The following is a 21,376-nucleotide window of genomic DNA, read 5'->3' on the forward strand; positions in this document are numbered from 1 at the left end:
TAAAGGACATCCTGCTAATTGGCAGGACAAGTAAATTCACCTTTTCCTAAGCCCTTTGCTCTCTTCCATATGTACGTGCAGACACAATAATAACACCTGTTGAAATGCTGACTGGCATTATGTGAAAGTCTGGGTTAAGGGGAAAAGCTTTGTAACATTGGTCTTCTCATTATAACTTCTATGTTTCACTTTTTCAATGTCTTTTGGTAAAGTTTGATCATTTTTTCAAAGTTCTTACTCAATTTTTATAGACTTATTTAAAGTTGCTTTATTTTTATATTTTATTAAATTATATTTTCTGTTCTTGGCAGGTAAGAATGGAATCGTTATATTTTGATCTGAACACACTAGGATTCTGCTAAACTTTTATTAATTCTACTAATTTGTATACAGATTTGGGGTTATCTAAATGGAATAATACCCACAAATAACTCATCAGCTTATTCCCCTCAAATAATTCACTTTTACTTCTTTGCCTTTATTGTGATGTCTTGGTCATGTAATACAATGCAAAACAGAAGCGGTGAGGGTAAGCACTGTTGACTCAAACAAGATTTTTTAAAAGAATTTCTGAAATTTCACAGAAAGTATATCTGTCAACAGGTTAAGAAAATTTGGCCACGCGCAGTGGTTCACGCCTGTAATCCCAGCACTTTGGGAGGCTGAGGTGACTGGATCACCTGAGGTCAGGAGTGCGAGACCTGCCTGGCCAATGTGGAGAAACCCCATTTCTACTAAAAATGCAAAAATTACCCAGGCGTAGTGGCACACGCCTGTAATTCCAGCTACTCTGAAGGCTGAGGCAGGAGAATCTCTTGAACCCGGGGCGGAGGTTGCAGTCAGCCAAGATTGTGCCACTGTACTCCAGCCTGGGCAAAAGAGCAAAAAACTGTCTGAAAAAGAAAAGAAAAAAAAGAAAATTCATTTCTATGCCTAGTTGCCAAGAATTTTTATCACAAACGTTTGAATTTTTTGATGTTTTGATCTTTTGAGATAAGACGGTTTTTCTCCTGAATTTGAACTACATTAATAAATTTTGAAGTATTAGGCCAGGCACAGCGGCTCACACCTGTAATCCCAGCGCTTCAGGAGGCTGAGGTGGGCAGATCCCTTGAGGACAAGAGTTTGAGACCAGCCTGGCCAACATGGCGAAACCCCATCTATACCAAAAATACAAAAAATTAGTCGGGCATGGTGGTGCAGGCCTCTAATACCAGCTACTTTGAAGACTGAGGCACGAGAATTGCTTGAACCTGGGAGGCAAAGGTTGCAGTGAGCCAAAATCGTGCCACTGCACTCTAGCCTAGGCAACAAAATGAGACTCTGTCTCAAAAAGAAAAGATGAAAAATTAAACCTGGGCTGAACCTACATGGTCATGACATATACACTCATATACACAATGTTTGTATGTACTCTGGTCATACTAGCTGCATAAAACCAGTGAGGGAAGTATTCCCTCTTTTCCTTTTCTCTGAGTTTACGTAAGCTTGGAATTACCTGTTTTTATTATGGTTTTTTTGCATCTCCACTGATAAACTGACAATGCAATTATCCAATGTTTGATACTTACGTGTGGAACCATCTGAGCATGGCAGGAATTTAGAGTATCTTTTCCATTTTTATTAAGTTTATTTTGGCACGGCGGGAATAGGGCGACGAATTTAACTACTGATTCAAATTGTTTAATGAGCAGTCTTAAAACCACTCACATGGCTCATTTCTTTGAAGAAACAGTTTTGGGTTTTCTTGAAATTTGTGCAATTTGTTTTTGAATTGTTAACAAAGCTGTCATAAATTTATCTTATTACCTTAATTTTTAAAAATTATTATTATTAGGCCGGGCGCGGTGGCTCAAGCCTGTAATCCCAGCACTTTGGGAGGCCGAGACGGGTGGATCACGAGGTCAGGAGATCGAGACCATCCTGGCTAACACGGTGAAACCCCGTCTCTACTAATAAATACAAAAAGCTAGCCGGGCGAGGTGGCGGGCGCCCGTGGTCCCAGCTACTTGGGAGGCTGAGGCAGGAGAATGGCGTAAACCCGGAAGGCGGAGCTTGCAGTGAGCTGAGATCCGGCCACTGCACTCCAGTCCGGGCGACAGAGCGAGACTCCGCCTCAAAAAAAAAAAAAAAAAATTATTATTTTTTCTTTGAGACAGAGTGTAGCTCTGCTGCCTAGGCTGGTGATCACAGCTCACTGATGACTCACTTCCCAGGTTCAAGCTCTCCTGCCACCTTAGCCTTCTAGTAGCTGGGAGCAGCTGGGACTACAGGTGCATGTCACCACGACAAACTAATTTATACATTTTCTGTAGAGACGGTGGTCTCACTATGTTGCCCAGGCTGGTCTCAAACTGGCCTCAAGCAATCCTCTCACCTTGGCTTCCCGAAGTGCCGGGATTATAGGCGTGAGCCATTATACCTGGCTTCCTATTATCTTTAAAACTCTACTGATCCACACTTATGCCTAATTTATTATTCTTAACAGTTAATTTGTACCTTTTCTGTATTTCGTCATTTTTCAAAAGTTTGCCTACTTTATTTGTATTTTCAAAAACTGAAATTTTGCTGGTTGCAGTGGCTCACACCTGTAAGCCCAGCACTTTGGGAGGCTGAGGCAGGTGGATTACTTGAGGCCAGGAGTTCAAGACCAGCCTGGGCAACATGGAGAGCCCCACCTCAGCCTCCCAAAGTGCTGGGCTTACAGGCGTGAGCCACTGTGCCTGGCTTTAGTGTGTTTCACCAATTATGAAAAATTCCCAACCATCATCTCTTCAAATACTGTCTCTGCCCCATTCTCCCTCTTCTTCTTAAACTCCCATTAGACATGTTAAATTTCTTTACTATCTTGCACGTAACTTAACAACTTTGTCATATTTTCTAACTCTGTAATATAGTCTGGATAATTTCTTCCTAGCTTTCTTAATTCATGAGTTCTCTCTTCAGTTACACTGATTCTACTGCTCAACTTACCCATGCAGTTTTTTATTCTTATTTTTTTCAGACAGAGTCTTGCTGTGTTGCCCTGACTGTAGTGCAGCGGTTATGATCATGGCTCACTGTAGCCTCAACCTTCTGTGCTCAAGGGATCCCCCCGCCCCAGCCTCACAAGTATCTTGGGCTACACGTGTGCACCGCCGTGCCTAGTTAACTGTAAAAAAATTTTTTGGTAGAGATGGGGTCTCACTATATTGCCCAGGCTCAAGCAATCCTCCTGCCTTGGCCTCCAAAATTCTTAAGATTACAGGTGTGAGTCACTGTGCCCAACCAGTTTTTGATTTTAATAATTTATTATATTTTCATTTCTAGAAGTTCCATTTGTTCTTTTTCAAAATCTGCCTGGTCCTTCTTGACAGCCTCTTACTCCCTTTCTAAAATTTCACTTTATTTCTTTAACTGTTAAGACAATGAAATGATTACTCTTCTTGGAAATTTATGGGAATTCTTTAAGATCTAGATTAAAGCTGAATTACTCCAAAGAAGATCTCTGATTTTATTGTGTCCTGTGGACAGAAGTAATCTACGGTCAACTTAAAATGATTTATCTATTTGGGTTTTTCAGACTACAAAGGTAATGTAAATTCTGACCAGAATCCTGCATCAAGATTTTGGTTGTGCATTCTCGAGGGAGATTACTTTCCCCCTTCAAACCAGTACCAGAGTTAAGATGGGCAAATTTCTCCGTTGCTCTTTTCAGTTTAGTAAAGTTAACTTTTTGTTCACCAACGATGATGCAGGTCTTAAGTGGGCTTGGGCTTTCTGTCCTTTCTGTCCTGCACAATCATCACATCAAATGCCCAAGGACCCCAGGGTTTAGGGTGATGGCCAGCATTAGCCCTGACATACCAAGGCTCCTGCCATGCTTAGGTTTGAAGCTGTGTGGATTCACCGCTTTTACTCTAGAACAGTAATATATTTTCAATTGGGAGGATTATTCTGACTACTAAGTTGTATATATCCTTAAAAAATACAAGTTTCTTATTTCTTTTAAACACTTATTTTACATTTTGTAACAGATCCTTAAGTCCTTAAGGGTACATTCTGTTTTTATTCTTTTTCTCTGCTGCCTCTTACTCATAATGGATATAACTCAGCATATGAACTCTTATTTCGCTGATTTCCATCTGCAGGAAACCCAAGGAATTAGATTTGATAGCAGCTTCCTCTACAGAAGTTTAATGTTTGTTCCTGGCAGGCACCCTTGGGGTAGTATAAACACAAACTACTTTAATTCATTAGCTTAGAGTCTTCCAAACACCACACGTGAAGTAAATTTAAAACCACAACTTGTGTGAGTAGAGAGCTCAGTTACAAATTATGAGAAAAGATTAGGGTTTTTTTTTTCCCCCTCTGTCTAAGGCAAAGTCAAGACAGACATCATATCAATGTGAAGATAAAGAGGATTTTTTGTGTTGTTTTGTTTTTCTCACTTGTCCACCTTGTCATGGATATATAGCCCCTTGTCAATGCTGGCTTAATGCCAACTCTCAATCTTCACCTTGGGTCAGCTCAAGGTCTTGTGATCTGTGTGTCTAGCTATTCACATCAATAACTGAGCCCTCAGGGACAGCCTTAAAAATCAGTTCAAGCTTGTCACTCCAGTCTGTGATCCTCTCGGTTTTGAACATTTCCTTACTTTTTTGGAAACACAGCTATGCAGCTTAAAGGGCCTCTGTTGTATAAAACTCAGATATATATTTATTTTATAGGAAGAGGTGTCTTTTGTTTCATTTTGTTTTGTTTTCAGTCTATTGATTTAGTAATATTACTATGAGTACCTGTGTATGTTTTTAAAAGATGATATAAAATGCTCTGTTGTAATTAGGGGAAAAAAGTTTCAATAAATGAAACAAGCAGGCTGGGCGCAGTGGCTCACGCCTGCAATTCCAGCACTTGGGGAGGCCAAGGCAGGAGGGTCACTTGATTCCAGGAGTTCAAGACCAGCCTGGGCAACATGGCGAAATCCTATCTCTACAAAAAAACACAAAAAATTAGCAGGGCACGGTGTTGCACACCTGTAGTCCCAGCAACTTGTAAGGCTGAGGTGGGAGGATCACTTGAGCCTGGGAAGTCGAGGCTGCAGTGAGCCATGATCATGCCATTGTACTCTAGCTTAGGTGACAGAGTGAGACCCTATCTCAAAATACAGATAAACAAATAAAAATAAAGCAACAAACAGTAAAAATATACTTCACTTCTGTATTATGATCTATTAAGTAACAGAGACAAGTGGATAGATGTGAAGGAAGAAAAAAAGTCAGCACAAGTAACAGAAAAAAAAAAAAGAGGTAAAGAACTGTACGGCCAAAGAGCTTCTGCACAGCAAAAGAAACTACCATCAGAGTGAACAGGCAACCTACAGAATGGGAGAAAATTTTTGCAATCTACTCATCTGACAAAGGGCTAATATCCAGAATCTACAAAGAACTCAAACAAATTTATAAGAAAAAAACAAACAACCCCATCAAAAAGTGGGCAAAGGATATGAACAGACATTTCTCAAAAGAAGACATTCATACAGCCAACAGACACATGAAAAAATGCTTATCATCACTGGCCATCAGAGAAATGCAAATCAAAACCACAATGAGATACCATCTCACACCAGTTAGAATGGCAATCATGAAAAAGTCAGGAAACAACAGGTGCTGGAGAGGATGTGGAGAAATAGGAACACTTTTACACTGTTGGTGGGATTGTAAACTAGTTCAACCATTATGGAAAACAGTATGGCGATTCCTCAAGGATCTAGATCTAGATGTACCATATGACCCAGTCATCCCACTACTGAGTATATACCCAAAGGATTATAAATCATGCTGCTATAAAGACACATGCACACGTATGTTTATTGTGGCACTATTCACAATAGCAAAGTCTTGGAATCAACCCAAATGTCCATCTGTGACAGACTGGATAAAGAAAATGTGGCACATATACACCATGGAATATTATGCAGCCATAAAAAAGGATGAGTTTGCGTCCTTTGTAGGGACATGGACGCAGCTGGAAACCATCATTCTTAGCAAACTATCACAAGAACAGAAAACCAAACACCGCATGTTCTCACTCATAGGTGGGAACTGAACAATGACATCACTTGGACTCGGGAAGGGGAACATCACACATCGGGGCCTATCATGGAGGGGGAGGGGGGAGGGATTGCACTGGGAGTTATACCTGATATAAATGACAAATTGATGGGTGCTGACAAGTTGATGGGTGCAGCACACCAACATGGCACAAGTATACATATATAACAAACCTGCACGTTATGCACATGTACCCTAGAACTTAAAGTATAATAAATAAATAAATAAATAAATAAATAAATAAATAAATAAATAAATAAATAAATAAACAAACAAATAAATAAAAGAACTGTACGGCCAAAAGAATTTTGGAGGGAGGGATGAACAAGATACAGACCAACAAACAAACCTAACCAGAGCAAAGCCAGACTCAGAGGAAAACAAAGACTTGTAAGAGGAGCGCAAAGCCTTCGACTTTCTTTTTTTTTTTTTTTTTTTTAATCAGTGTTGACCAGGTTGGCCTCGAACGTGTAGCCTCGCCTCCTCGAGCACCAGGGCAACCCGCCTGAGCCACAGCGGCTCCCAAAGCCTTCAACTTTCATGGAATAAAGAAAGATCATTCATCTCATGACTTTTAAATACTGCTCCTAAGGATTCTTTTTCACTCACATTGCCATTCCTTCTAGAAAAGACTCCAAACTGGGAGAAATTCAGCCTGTGTACCAAGTGTAGTCTGTGGGCCTGGTTTCCCTATTTCCTTGTTAGGCAAATGAAAAATCACTCAATAGCTTCATGTCACTAGGGTTTTTCTGATCTCTACATGTTTCAAATTTTTCAGCAAATTCCCAGATTACAGATTATAAAATTAAAAGGTCTTCAAAGTACGTCTCCGTTCTCATCACACTGGGACGTGTTGGCATACCTATCTGTTGTACACTTCACTGTTTGGGGGCATAATTAAACCAGCCTTTACTCATACACTGACATCTTTCATAGAACCAAAACCAAGGAACTCGATCATTTCTAAATTTCGCTACCTATGACTATTCTCCCCAAAAGAATAATTTCCTGCCAGGCATGGTGGCTTACACCTGTAATCCCAGCACTTTGGGAGGTTGAGGCAGGAGGATGACTTGAGCCCAGGAGTTTAAGACCAGACTAGGCAACATAGAGAGACCCCATCTGTACAAAAGAATTAAAACATTAGCCAGGTAGGTGCGGTGGTGCACGCCTGTAGTCCCAGCTCCCCACCACTGACGGGCAGGGTAGGGAGCTGAGGCAGGAGGATCACTTGAGCCTGGCAGGTCAAGGGTGCAGCGAACTGTGATAGCACCACTGCACTCCAGAGCCTGGGTGACAGACGAGACCCTGCCTTAAAAAAAAAAAAATTTCTTCATATTTTAAAAATTTAAAAGAGGCTTAACACCCTTTTACTTCCATATATACACATGCATACTTTTTCCATTGTATAAAAAGACCAATTACCTAAAATTCACAGTTCTTGGATTTTTTTTACATTTTATTTCCCAGTAAAACTGTACTAAAATCTAAGTTCTTTTACCTGAAGACAAGGCTATAAGGTTTTTATTGTGTAATCTTAATTAAAATCACCGAAAGTTAAGTTGATATGGCTTTTGACAACATTTTAATAAACATGATTATTCCCCAAAACAAACAATGGTTGTCAGTCCCACAGGCCATTCCAAGCACTGTAACTTTTCATTTAAAGTTACTTATTTGGGGAAAAATATGAATGTTTTTCCTAAGCATAATAGCTTTTTTAAAAAGTATGAGAATGCATTCATTTACCATATGACAATCTAATCATAAACTTCCTCATGTGCAACATAAAAGACATTATGTTTCCCTCATCAAAATCTCCAAAATTACTGAACATAATATACTGAAGACAATAACCTAGAAATAAACTTTCATCCAAAAGTTGAGTTTTTTGTTCTTTACAAAAAGTATTTTTCTAGTTAGCCATAAGTGTTAGTATTCCTTGATGTGGACAATGAATAGCTCCTAAGGAATATATATTTTTCTCAATTACTATAGCAATAAAATTGCCAATAAACTCAAATGTACTGCCTAAATTTCTTTCTTTTTTTTGAGACGGAGTCTTGCTCTGTTGCCCAGGCTGGAGTGCGGTGGCATGATCTCCACTCATGCAACCTCCACCTCCTGGGTTCAAGCAATTCTCCTGTTTCAGCCTTTTGATTTGTTTTGTTTTGAGACAGAGTCTGGCTCTGTCCCCCAGGCTGGAGGGCAGTGGCATAATCCCGTCTCACTGCAAGCTCTGCCTCCGGGGTTCACATCATTCTCCTGCCTCAGCCTCCCTAGTAGCTGAGACTACAGGCGCCCGCCACCATGCCTGGCTTATTTTTTGTATTTTTAGTAGAGACACGGTTTCACCATGTTAGTCAGGATGGTCTCGATCTCCTGACCTTCTGATCCATCCACCTCGGCCTCCCAAAGTCCTGGGATTACAGGCATGAGCCACCGTGCCTGGCCTGTTTCAGCCTTTTGAGTAGCTGGGACTAGAGGCGCATGCCACCACATCTGGCTAATTTTTGTATTCTTAGTAGAGACTGGGTTTCACCATGTTGGTCAAGCTGGTCTCGAACTCCTGACCCCAGGTGATCCACCTGCTTGATCTCCCAAACTGCTGGGATTACAGGGGTGCGCCACTGCACCCACCCTGTAAATTTTTAATTTAGAGCATACAACTGTTTTAAAATCATCTTGTCTCATAAGCTAGATTATAAAATATTTAAGAGACTTATTAATAAATTTTTAAAAGGCCCATAATGGTTCCAAAAATGCAGGTGGAAAACTCATATTGAAAAGGCACCAAGTGACATTTCCTGCAGACTTTACCTAAAAAACCACTGTGGCTTTTCTAAACAGAACAGGCTCTCTCAGTCTCACTGCTGAAACCAACAGAACAATGACAACCTAGAAGTGTTCAAACTCACAGGTCTTTCCAGGCTTTGACTAGCCAGGTGTTGCCACAGCCTGTGCAGCCCCTGTACACAAACACTGACACTCCCTGTGCTTCTTCAGCAAGGGTTTCTATTGTCGGAGTCTGAGCTCTCTATAAAAGCAATTTCTCCCAGCAGAAGGAAAACCAGAGAGTTAGTCTCCTGTACAATAACTGAGAGGGCAATTCCGACCTTACTCAGGACTGTGGAACTGATGGGGGAAAAAAAAAAAAAGGTTAAAAATCCCAGGGGTGGGTGGAACAACAGGCTGATTTCAATTCTGTTACATAGGCATAGAAATCAGGACATTCTGGAAAAACATATAATTTCCCACGTAATGTCTTTGCTTTCCATTTCATCTACATTATTCTCTTCCACTCTCCTTCTCCCCTCCCAGCAAGGCTGAGAAAACACTCAGGATTGTTTCTCTGGGGAGGAGAAACATAAAATTACCAAGAAAATTATCAACCAGCTTTTCAACCACACCAGCCTCTGCCTTCTGCTGTCAGACACGACGTGCTCATCAGGACAGAGGTTTCTTGTCTTTATTTTAATTCTGGAATTTTTTTGTTTTACAAACTTGTCCAACCCTAAGAACCACCAATGAGGCTGAGTAGAAATTCAGATTCTCTGGTTCCTTCCAAACTTAATCAGCATCTTCAGGGGGAAGGAGCTAAGAGTATATTTTTAGTAAGTATCCAAGTAATTCTCACGATGTGATAAATTTAAGAAAGACTGATCTTGGGACCATGTTCACCTTTAAAAAAAAAATCCATTCCTATCTTTCCTTTATGAGTCCCTTAGAAAGTAACACATGGATTAAAGGAACTGAGCTGCACACAGCAAGCTAAACCCAGCCAACTTTGCATGCTAGCCCTTTAGGGTGACTAAATAATATACGAAAATGAACTAGCTCTTCCTAATTGTTAAGTAATTATCCTGAAGGTTGGTGGGTCTAAGCCTCTATTTAGGCAGAGACTCTTCCTCTAAATTTCAATTACTTAAAGCAATATCATGCGTTCCATCTAGCAAAGGAATAATATTGTCTTATATGCACTTATCAAAAACCTGCAGAGACTAAAACAACTATGTCTAAAATTCTAAAGGTAATACAAAAATAGGAAGAGCTTCTTGAGAATGGCATAAAAAAGAAAATAAAGTGGATTTGGATATGCCTATTTCTTTCAGCATTGTTATATCCTCGGTGTGTAGTACAGAACACGGCACATGGAAGGCATTTAATACGTGGTTGATGAGGGGATGAATGAGAGTAAATAAATGAATGGGGTGTGTGTCTGTGAGACAAATAAAAAATAGCATCATGTAAGTCAGTAGTACCTTTAGAGGAGAGAAAAAACTTTTTTTTTAAATTTCTTTAAATTACCTGTTAGAAAACGTTTACCAGCCTTTAGTCTGAATAATTGACATTGAAATTTACTTTCAAAACAGGAAAGGCAAATCCTGAGAGGCCCACAAAAGCACAAAAGGAAAGAAAAGGAAACAAAAGCTAAGGTAGTGCTTCAGGAGTAATAAAACCCAAGACAGGCAGTCCATGAGGACAGCAGCACACAGTGTGACATCGACGCTCCTTCCCCGTGTGTGGACTCAGCATGAAAAACCACGCACAGCATACTTTAGTGCTGAAATTCACAAGAACAAAGACTGAACAAGAAAGGGAAGGAGAACTCAGGTAGAGGCAGGGCAAAAACCCAATGGAGACAGAATGAAAAGAGAGGAGGAGGAAGAGCGTGCAACATCTCATGCAGGGACCTTGGTGAGGACAAGTGGGTACTGGGCAACACTCAGTGAGAACAGAGGACCAGAGAAAGTGAGACACACCTCAATCACAGAAACAAACCGCTTACCCTCCGCTTTAGTGGTAGTACCATCTTTAAGCAAATTAAAAAACAAGGGAAGGGATAACAGGGAACAGTTAGTAACATTCAAAAAATTAAAAAGCCAAATGTTATTAGCTACTAAAAAAGCAAAAGTACAATTTAAAACAAAATTAAAAGGGAAACAAGTTCAACAGCAAAGCAGAGTCTGAAGCAAGTAAGTGTGCCTTGTATTGAAATTAGCTTGACATAGCATAACGGTTTTTTTGCCTTTGGAAAATAAAACACAGAAGGGCAGCCCAGGGTAGTGCCACAGTTGAAAGAAAGATTGGTTTTTGTTTTAGCCAACTCTAATCCTCTTAAGAGTTCCTTTTTCTTGGAAGAAAGTACCAGCAGAACAGGGCAGAGAGGAGGAACTAGAAGATAAAATACTAAAGAGTTACCCAAAGGGCAGAGCCAAGTAAGAAGCTCAGAGAAGCTTGCTCTAGCAATGCCTATCCCAACTACATGTCCAGCAGCGAAAGCTGTCGAGCATGGTACCTGAGTCCAGGCCTATGTACTCCATGTCTTCCCTCATGTGTCTGGACTCTAGAAGTTTGGAAAAGGATCATCAGCTTTAATGCTACACTTTTGCAAAGATGTCATGTGTCAACCTAAGTAGCAACTGTAACAAATTCTCACTAGGATTGTGTTATATTTCAATATTTTGGTGTTTTTGTTTGGGGACAAAATAAGGGAAATTGAGGTAGAATTCTCAGGAAACACAGAATTTGAATACTCCAGTCTCGTTCTTTGAAGAGGTTAATACTTGACTGAAAACTTACCATCAGTGCTTCTGAAGGGTCAGTTCCATATTATCATACCAAAAGATGTGAGGGCTTTTACTAGCACTGGGGGAAGTCTATACCAGTCATATTCAAACACTCCAAATACAGACAGAAAAACAAAAATACTGAGTACTCTAATGGCTGATTTTTACTCACTTTTTCCAGCAATGAAACAAACACTAATTACAAATACTAAAGGTGGATCTAATATACTAAAGCATAGGTAAGTACTGAAAAACTAAACTAAAATTAACAGAACTAATTCAGTGTAGGAAGGAAGAGTTGTTACTTCTCCTTTTCTCAATGGTTACATATGGACAACACTCCTACATAATGTTGGAATAGTTAAAACGATTTAAAAAAGAGAGTTCTTAATGACATTGTTTCTTCTCAATTGTCATGTGTGTATGAGGTATTGCCATAAAAACAAGACTGACTGAGTAGATGTTCCAGAACACATATCTTTCAAATTAATAATGTTCCTATCACAATCACACTTTCTTCCACCTTACAGGGCAATAGTTTATAAAGAACCTTTATATAATTTTGTTTTGCCTCATATAGGTGGCTATTATTACAAGTAATCTGCAGGTATGGAAAATAGACTTACAGATTCCATGGCCTGTTCCAGGTCACAGAGCTAATAAATGGCAGACCCTAAAATCTTCTCTGAATGCTATTTGTTCACTGTGCTTCCGATGTTGAGAACATTTTCCGAACATTAGTTTTAGAACTGACTCTGGAATTTGTTTGAAAGCTACATGAGTAACTCCACCTCAATATTTCAGGAAGTTTAAATTTTGTTCATTTCCATAAAATCTAAACTAGAACCAATCCAGCTAAGTCCTTAGATTTTGCCTTTGAATGAATTAGCTCTTACAAAAACAAAACGAAACAAACAATTAGCCTGACACTTAGTACGTGTTAAGCATTTGCTGAAAAATATGAGTAGCTGATTTGTCACTATGTGAGATAGTAAAAATTTTGAAAGGAATTTTTTAAAAACTTTTTTGGGCAATCCTCAGAAGGCATGCTCCTCCCAAGGTGACACATGGAAGGACAACACTCATTTGCACAGACATGATTATGCTGATTCATGAGCTCAACACATTCCTTCAGATCCCTCCTGCCACTCCCCACAACCCAATCCGATGATCCCTGCCAGCTCTGGTTATATTCTCAAATTGAGAAATACCTAACTACACTACCTTTGGTGAATCCCTCACTGAACCTGCTGGCTCTGCTCCCACCAGTGTCAGAGGGGGAAAAAACTTAGCTTTGACAATATGGGAGGTGGCTGGGCTTGCCATGGAGGAGGAGGAAGAGTTGAGGAAAGGATGTGCTCAGTGCCACCCACCCTCCGAGCACGCGTGTACTGTGTACTTACTCATCACTAAAACGGATGATGCACCAAAGAAAGGGACACTCAACAAGGGTAGCTGGCTGATCAGCAGCAAGTGCACAAAGCTACTTAGATTTAAACAGTAGCCCTGCCACAGTGAGACTTGCCTCAATCATGGGTTTTTGCATTTTGCTAAGAGGTAAGAGTCATCTCTTGCAGAGCAGTGCAAGAGGGAAAGGGTGGCAGTGGTGTGCTTACCTAAGGATGCGTATGACCCTGGAGGCAAAGCCGCTGCAGAGCTGAAAGGCGTCGTGCCCGCAGATGAGGAGACTTTGGATTTGGCACTGGCTGCTGCGTTCACATCAATATCACTTCGAGATCGCTGGAGGGACCCAGTCGTTGACACAGATTTGGTACTCACTGTAGAAGCTTTAGTGATAAAGGAGGAAATATGAATAGGGACTACAAAGAATTATGAAAATACACTGCTAAAATTTGATGTTGTTTTGCTTTCCTGAAAACAAATACCATGTTTTAACAAATGTTGGAGCATAAAAAACTGACCAACAGTTTTTCCTGGTCCCAGAAGACAGTTCAATGCCAAAGGAAACTAAAAGTGACCTCAACTGTAATGTATCAATTACATTTGTTTTCTTGTAACTGAAGACTATAAACTCCAAAGAAATGGATCATGTTTCTGCTTGCTATGAAGAAGTGAGATAAGGAAAAAATGCTCACGTCTATGGAGTCTCCTCATGAAATGACATAACTGTGCCACGCCCTCTTACCTAGACACCCTCCTCTTTCTGGAACATGCCACTCTCCCACCACTAACCACCACCACACTGCTGCTGCTGCTCAAAATGCCACCAAGATGTCTTCACTGTCTCATCAAAGGATCAGAGACAGGAGGTGCGGTTTGTGGCAGTGTCAACATGCAGGGGAGGTGGGGAGAAAAGGTCACAGAGCTCCATTCCTAAGTCACCCCGTCAATGTTGTCCTCAGCAGCGAGTGGCCCTGACAACGCGGAGCGCTGCTGGAGAGTCAGAGCAGGGCAGAGCAGGGTACATTCAAGCCTACGAAGGAACTGAGAGCAGGCTGCCGGCCTCCCGTGCCTGGGCAGCCTCTCACAGCTGCAAGTACAGACCACCAGAGCCGAGAACAGGCCTTCTCCGCGGCTGTCAGTCTCACCTCTAGATGTGGTACTTCCAGTAGGACTTCTTTTGGCAGACAGCGGACGACTAAAAGTAAAGATGTATACTATTTATTACATGTACTTTATCCGAATTAATACAAATACAAACTACAACAGGAAATTATTACAATGAAGAATTATTTCAAACACAGAGAGTGAAACAGTCACTACAGACAGAAATTAGAAACACAGAACACAGAGCAGAGCTGACAATATATTAAGTCACAGAGTTTGACTTCCCTCCATTTCCAAACTTGTCTCCAGGTTCACACTTACATCCCCTGGGAAGACTCTCTCTGAAGCACTGGTGTGTATAGTTCACACTACTCCATAATTCATTTATGTTATTCTAAAACTGTATTCTAGGACTGCCATATAAATTTAACTGAAAAACAGTATGGTAGAGACCAAAGCAACCTGTTTCTTACCACTCCGTGGTGGGATCTTACTGTGCACCAGGATCTACCTGAAGTAAGGGGGTGTTGTAACAAGCACACACGTAAAAACATAGCTAGAATTTGTGTTTTCATGCGACAAACTTTTAAACACAAATTCTCACATGAATGATAAGCAAAGATGAATCCCTTACTTTAGACTCTCTTGAGAGCTGGAAGATGAGCGGTCTGACTGAGGCAGAGACACTATGCTGTCTGAGTTCTTCAGGTGGGACTGCAGGGCTTTCTGGTAGGAGGACTCCAAGGTGTGGTATAAGTGCTCTGCTTCTCTGCTGAAGTGACTGTGGAAACCCCAGTAACATCTGGAGGAAACACACAAAATCCTGGTCTAATCCAAGGATCCAAACAGGTCTTTCGCTGAACTCTGGAGTACACCACAGAGGATTTTCAAGGACTGGAAGCCTCAGTTTAGCTGCTAATAGTAGCAGGAGGAGAGGGTGAACAAAGGAAACCTGGTACAAATCCCGGCCTCACAATTTTACTGTCTTTTAGACAATGGGCAAGTCACTTACCCTCTCTCAACGTCAGCCTCATTTATAACATGGGAATTAAAGAGTCTAACTTGCAAAACTGGGGAATCTTAGGGAAGGTGCAGCTAAACATCTAGGACTATACCTAGAACACAGGACAGGCTCATTAAAATGGCAGCTATTATAAATTCAATTACACATCTCTTGATATAAAGTATTTAAGACTGCCTTAGGTAACATGTGCAAAAGAAAAATTTTAAAATGTTCAGAGCTACTTGAAATCGGTATTACATTATAACTAAAGACCAAGAAAAAATGGGCTGGGGATGGGAAGGGTCCAATACAAGGATAAAAACAGCATAAACAGATCATTAACAAATCCATTCCTAATAGTTTTCAGCAATGACTAATTATGTCACTTATTTTGGTAGAAACCAGCCCAGAAAAAATTGGCACGAACACTTCATAGTTATAATAAGCTCAGAAACAAGTGAAATATAATTTAACTGTGAAGGCAGTCAAAGAGCAACAAGTACTAGATCAGGATGTATCAATGCAGCTAAGTAAAACCATAATGTTGCAGATTAGATTTTAACATGTATCAATTAGGAGAGTTGGTCAACTATAAGAGTAAACTCAAAAAAAATCACAGATGCAACATTGGCAGCAGTTATCAATGCACTGCCCAAGAGAGAATGTCTTAATATCAAACTTCTGGTATTTACAGTCACAGTAGCAGAAATTATTTCCAAGGCCGGACGCAGAGGCTCACACCTGTAATCCTAGCACTTTGGGAGGCCAAGGCGGGCAGATCATGAGATCAGGAGATTGAGACCATCCTGGCTAACATGGTGAAACCATGACTCTACTAAAAATACAAAAACTTAGCCAGGCGTGGTGGTGGGCACCTGTAGTCCCAGCTACTCGGGAGGCTTGAGGTAGGAGAATGGCGAGAACCCAGGAGGCAGAGCTTGCAGTGAGCCGAGATTGTGTCACTGCACTCCAGCCTGGGTGACAAAGTGAGACTCCATCTCAAAAAAAAAAAAAAATTTCCAAGGAGGTAACAAATACAGAGGCCATGGCCACATGATTGGAGGAAACAGTCCTAATGGCAAAAGTACCTCATTTGTGAGACAGAAACAGCAAGTTATCACTGTGATAATCCCAGGCATTAGGTTAATTCAAATCCCCTTAATATGATTCACACCAAGGAATCACAGATGCTTGCAAAGAAGTGACTGCAGGGAGAGAATTTCCTGTGGCCATGATTTTTCATGGTAAACCATTAAAACAGCTTTGGATTATAATATGGCTTAATGAATAAATGAATACATTGAGCATGTATACAAGTGCCTTCCAGAGCTACGTGATAATTTGTGATGAATGTAAAAATGAGCATTCTTTTGTCTTCCTCAGTCCTGTTTATTCACAAGGTTGAGTGACGTTATAAAAAAAGACAGAAATATTCCAAAATGGCCTATTGGGGGTCATGTTTAAAATTCATGGTTAACAAATATGTTCAAGTAACTTAACAAGTTTTTAATAAGGCAATCCATATAATTCATGTGAAATACAGAAGTAGTTAATTTAAAAAGTGGTGTACAATAAAAACTTACTTTCTGGCTTCTATTCTTGCTTCAGAATCAGCATCATGTATTCCCTTCTTTATTGTTTCAGCTAATACTGATATGTGTCTAGATATTTAGAAAAGAAAACAGTAACAATCATAAATGTATGGTTCATGCGGATGAAACCAGGTGGGAGAAATAACTTCCAAATGGCAACATGGAGCTGGGAGTCTCTGTGCCAAGGCTGGTCAATTCCCAGCTGGCTGGGCAAAGCAGAGCACTCCTACAGTCCTTTCATTTTCAGCCCTGCCCCAGCACCCGAGCTCCACCCCTACCCACCCATACCTAAAGACTTTTATAACTCTGTTCTCTTGTGGGATGTTTTTTAAAAAACAAAAGCTGATTTTTTAAAATTTGCACTTACAGCTCAATCTTTTATGAACCCCAAAAACAAAATCTTGTGTTTTTTACATCAGAAGTAGTTTCTATGGAAATTGTGAGATAATGACCTTAATACTGAATAGACTGTCTACACCAAATACAGAGGGAGAAAAAGAAAACTTTCAAATGAGTGAAATTCCCTGAAGGACCTAACAGCTACAACTTGTCTACTAACAGCAACTTTAAACAGTCACCTCATGGGAACTGAAAGGGATGTCAAGCAGCAGGGCCAGAGTCAGTAAGAGTTTATACTGGCTCTGCAGCTGTCAGAATGCACATGGACATAGTAGTATTTCAATCAGTGAAATTCACTAAAAGTGTCTGCGAATATTATGTGACCAACATCAGTAAAACAACAGACGTAGTCATGAAAACAAACACATCTGTTCCTCCATTCTTACAGAAAGCCAGCTGGACCACTCACCAAAGCATTCACTCTCAAGATTCAATTCAGAGGGAAAAATGGTTTCAAATCAGATGCTCACCGTTCTAGTGAATGTGTCTGCCATTCTTGTAAAAGCAAATCTAAAAATTCAAAACAGCGCCTAAAAAGTATTAAGAAATACACAACTTAATATACATTTTAGTGAAAATGAAACAGCATTTTTCTTAAGTGACCCAATACTGCTTTTTATAATTAGTAAATTTCTTCTGATTTTTATGATTAGAAAAACGGAACATAAAGAATGAATCAGAACTGACTAAAAACCAAAGCAAATGAAAGTAATGAAGCACCTACTGGTACCACAGGGACACAGGGACAGGATCCAAGTGTTTCTCTCCAATCAGAAGCTTGCACTTCATGGCAACATCACTAAAAGGACTTACCACTGTCATTTGTTTTTATACTGTCCTAAGTAATATGTTAATAGAAAATGTACACATGCACAGAAGATCAACAAACACGACAGAATCAGGTCTTTGCATTAATTTCAGAAAATGCTTTGCACAAAAAAAGTTAAAAGTACCTTGAGAAACTAAGTGCTCTCTATATTTTCACGCTAAGAAGGCCCTAAGTAGTGCTTACAGTGGATTTTCTCCAACCACTGTGCTTTCCTCTGACCAACCTTTCAGCATTCTTCTTTAAGCCTTTTCACTTTTATGATTTTTCTTGGTCTGATTTGCGCACAAAAACAATTTAGATTACATCACCACTTCAGGTTCTACCTCTACAAAATTTTCTTTTTCTGGCTGGGCACAGAGGCTCATGCCTGTAATTCCAGCGCTTTGGGAGGCCAAGGTGGGTGGATCACTTGAGGTCAGGAGTTCAAGACCAGCCTGGCCAACATGGTGAAACCCCGTCTCTACTAAAAATACAAAAATTAGCCAGGCATGGTGGCAGGCACCTGTAATCCCAGCTACTTGGGAGGCTGAGACAGGAGAATCACTTGAACCCGGGAGGTAGAGGTTGCAGTGAGCTGAGATCGTGTCACTGCACTCCAGCCTGGGCAACAGAGCAAAACTCTGTCAAATAAACAAACAAACAAATAAATACAATTTTCTTTTTCCTAAGTCTAGCATTTCTATTTTTGTATGAATAAATCCTAATAGTCCTAGGAACCCACTCAAGAACACACAAATCAGAAGTAAAATCTTTCTCTAAAGAAATGACCAGTCTTTCTTTCCTACAATCTTCCCAATTCACAACTTATAATCCACACACAATCATTCAATACATCAAGGCTGGGAGCAGCAGCTCATGTCTGTAATCCCAGCACTTTGGGAGGGCAAGACAGGAGATCACTTGAAGCCAGGCGTTTGAGACCAGCCTAGGCAACAAAGCGAGACATCTCTCTACAAAAAAAATTTTGTTTTAATTAGTTGGGCCAGGTGCGGTGGTTCATGCCTGTAATCCCAGCACTTTGGGAGGCTGAGGTGGGCGGATCATGAGGTCAGCAGATCAAGACCATCCTGGCTGACACAGTTAAACCCCATCTCTACTAAAAATATAAAAAGTTAGCCAGGTGTGGTGGCGGGCGCCTATAGTCCCAGCTACTCAGGAGGCTGAGGCAGGCGAGTGGCGTGAACCCAGGAGGCGGAGCTTGCAGTGAGCCGAGATTGCACCACTGCACTCCAGCCTGGGTGACAGAGCGAGACTCTGCCTCAAAAAAAAAAAAAAAAAATTAGTTGGGCATGGCGGCATGCACTAATAAAGTCCTAGCTATTTAGGAAGCTGAGGTGGGTGGATTGCTTGGGCCCAGAAGTTTGAGACTGCAGTGAACTATGATTGCACCACTGCATTCCAGTTTAGGCAACCAAGTCAGACCCTGTTTCAAAAATAAATAAATAAAAATAATTATTTACTAACCCTTTACCATATGTCAGATGCTGGAGATCCAATGATAACCAAGACAGCCCACAGAACAAAAGAGACAGTCACACTGCTAGAATGCAAGGGGCTCCAGCAGCTCACAGGAGAGCCATGCAGCTTGGTCCTAGGGCTGGCAGTGGTGCGGCCAGAGGGGTAGAGCAAGTCTTTTCGAAGGAAAAGACAACAACCACACACACACCCATTCCTCACCATCACCTTCCCTATTCCTGCCCCAATCTAGACCACGGTTTATTCTACTTTCACCTTTTTGCCTGTGGCATTTCCCAGTCTGGGTTTTTCTTGGCTCTTTACTGCACTTATTCCTACTCATCTTTCAAAATGTGGCTCATTTTTAACCCATCTACGAAGCTTCTTGGGAAAACATCAGCAAGCTTTAATCACCGCTGTATCTGAACTCCTAATTCCACAACATATATGATAATGTCAGAGTGTGTGTAATCTATTTGTTACCAATTCTACAAAGCCAAGCTAAGTACAGGCTGTATATGTAACAGAAGGTGCACTGCTTTGCTTACACTGCACTCTTAAGCTCCCTCTCCCTTTCTGAGGGCAGAGGGCAGAGGGACTGGGCAAGATGGTCCCTATTACTTCTCTCAGCATTAAGACATACAGTTCTGACTGATGCCCACTGGCTAAATACAGAAACAACAATCTGAGTGTGTGGTTCAGAAATTGGTGAGGGTGGCGGCATTTCTATTGTCACAATGACTGTGGGATGCTACTCATATTTAGTGTCAAAGGCCAGAAATGCTAAATGTTATGAAGTGAATTTTATCTCCCTTCCCCACCAAATTAATATGTTGAAGTCCTTACTCTCAATGTGATGGTTATTTGGAGATGGGACCTTTGGGAAGTGATGAGGTTTAGATGAGGCATGATAATGGGGCCCTCATTATGAGATTAGTGTCCTTATAGGAAGAGATAACAGGTAGCTTGCTCTCTCCTCCCTCCCACCCTGCTCTCCCTCTCTCCCATGTGAGGACACAGGAGAACACTGGTCTACAGGCCAGGGTGAGAGTCCTCACCAGAATCTGACCTTGCTGGCATGCTGATTTTGAACTTCCAGCCTCTAGGCCAAGGGTGTCCAATCTTTTGGCTCCTCTGGGCCACCGTGAAATAATAATAATTGTCTTAGGCCACAAATAAAATACACTAACACTAATGATAGCAGATGAACTTTAAAAAAATCTCATAATGTTTTAAGAAAGTTTACGAATTTGTGTTGGGCATTCAAAGTTGTCCTGGGCTGCACAGTTGGACAAGCTTGCTCTAGACTGTGAGAAATAAATTTGCTGTTCAAGCCATCCAGTCTGTAGTATTTTATAATGGCAGCCCAAGATGATGAATCCCCTAAACATCCTGCAACGTTCCACAACAAAGATCTGTGTCATCTTATTGGAGAAATTTTGCCTTACGCAAGGAAAAACACATTCTGAATTTCTCTTGGAAACCTAACAATAGCGAAATGTAAACAACAGCAAGATGAAAATAACAGCCACAGCTGCAACAAATTAAGCTTTCACTAAATGTTTTACCTAATGACTGAATCCTCCAAACCTTATAGAGGGGTACCCTTATACCTAATGAGTCAGAAGAGTAAGCGGGAGAGGAATGTTTCAACTGATGCTGGTCAGGTTCTGAAGTTCACAATCATCCCTCTGGTGTGCTGACTTTACATTCTCATCTCTAGGGGGAGCTGAAGCTGCTCCATGCTAACCCCAGGAGATGCTGAACCCTAGGTCAAGGGTAGACTGCATTCCCCGGGGGTACACACTTGAGTCACACAGTATGGAGTTACATTTTTTTCAGTGGAAGGTATAAATTTCTTTTTTCATGATTTTAGATAGCTGGATTATTCCTCTTTTCTCTTTTTGTCTTTCATGTAGCTATTAATG

General features: G+C 40.7%; 1 protein-coding gene across 8 annotated transcripts in view; it reads right to left on the reverse strand.

Moving 5' to 3' along the window:
- The window catches only part of CLASP1 (cytoplasmic linker associated protein 1), a 313,075-nt gene that overhangs the window by 94,469 nt on the left and 197,230 nt on the right, over window positions 1-21,376 (reverse strand). For 3 of the 8 annotated variants that reach the window (XM_011941644.1, XM_011941642.1, XM_011941648.1), the window contains 6 exons: window positions 17,635-17,694; window positions 16,757-16,834; window positions 14,805-14,972; window positions 14,212-14,261; window positions 13,279-13,449; window positions 10,882-10,905 (listed from right to left, as the gene is read on the reverse strand). In XM_011941644.1, the coding sequence (XP_011797034.1) occupies window positions 10,882-10,905; window positions 13,279-13,449; window positions 14,212-14,261; window positions 14,805-14,972; window positions 16,757-16,834; window positions 17,635-17,694 (551 nt within the window). Of the gene's footprint in view, window positions 1-10,881; window positions 10,906-11,391; window positions 11,440-13,278; window positions 13,483-14,211; window positions 14,262-14,804; window positions 14,973-16,756; window positions 16,835-17,634; window positions 17,695-21,376 lie in introns of all 8 variants that reach the window. The other 5 variants (XM_011941646.1, XM_011941643.1, XM_011941647.1 and 2 more) reach the window with 3 other exon arrangements.

Source organism: Colobus angolensis, unplaced genomic scaffold, assembly GCF_000951035.1.
Source record: "Colobus angolensis palliatus isolate OR3802 unplaced genomic scaffold, Cang.pa_1.0 Scaffold20, whole genome shotgun sequence".
In the NCBI taxonomy this organism is placed as follows: domain Eukaryota; kingdom Metazoa; phylum Chordata; class Mammalia; order Primates; family Cercopithecidae; genus Colobus; species Colobus angolensis.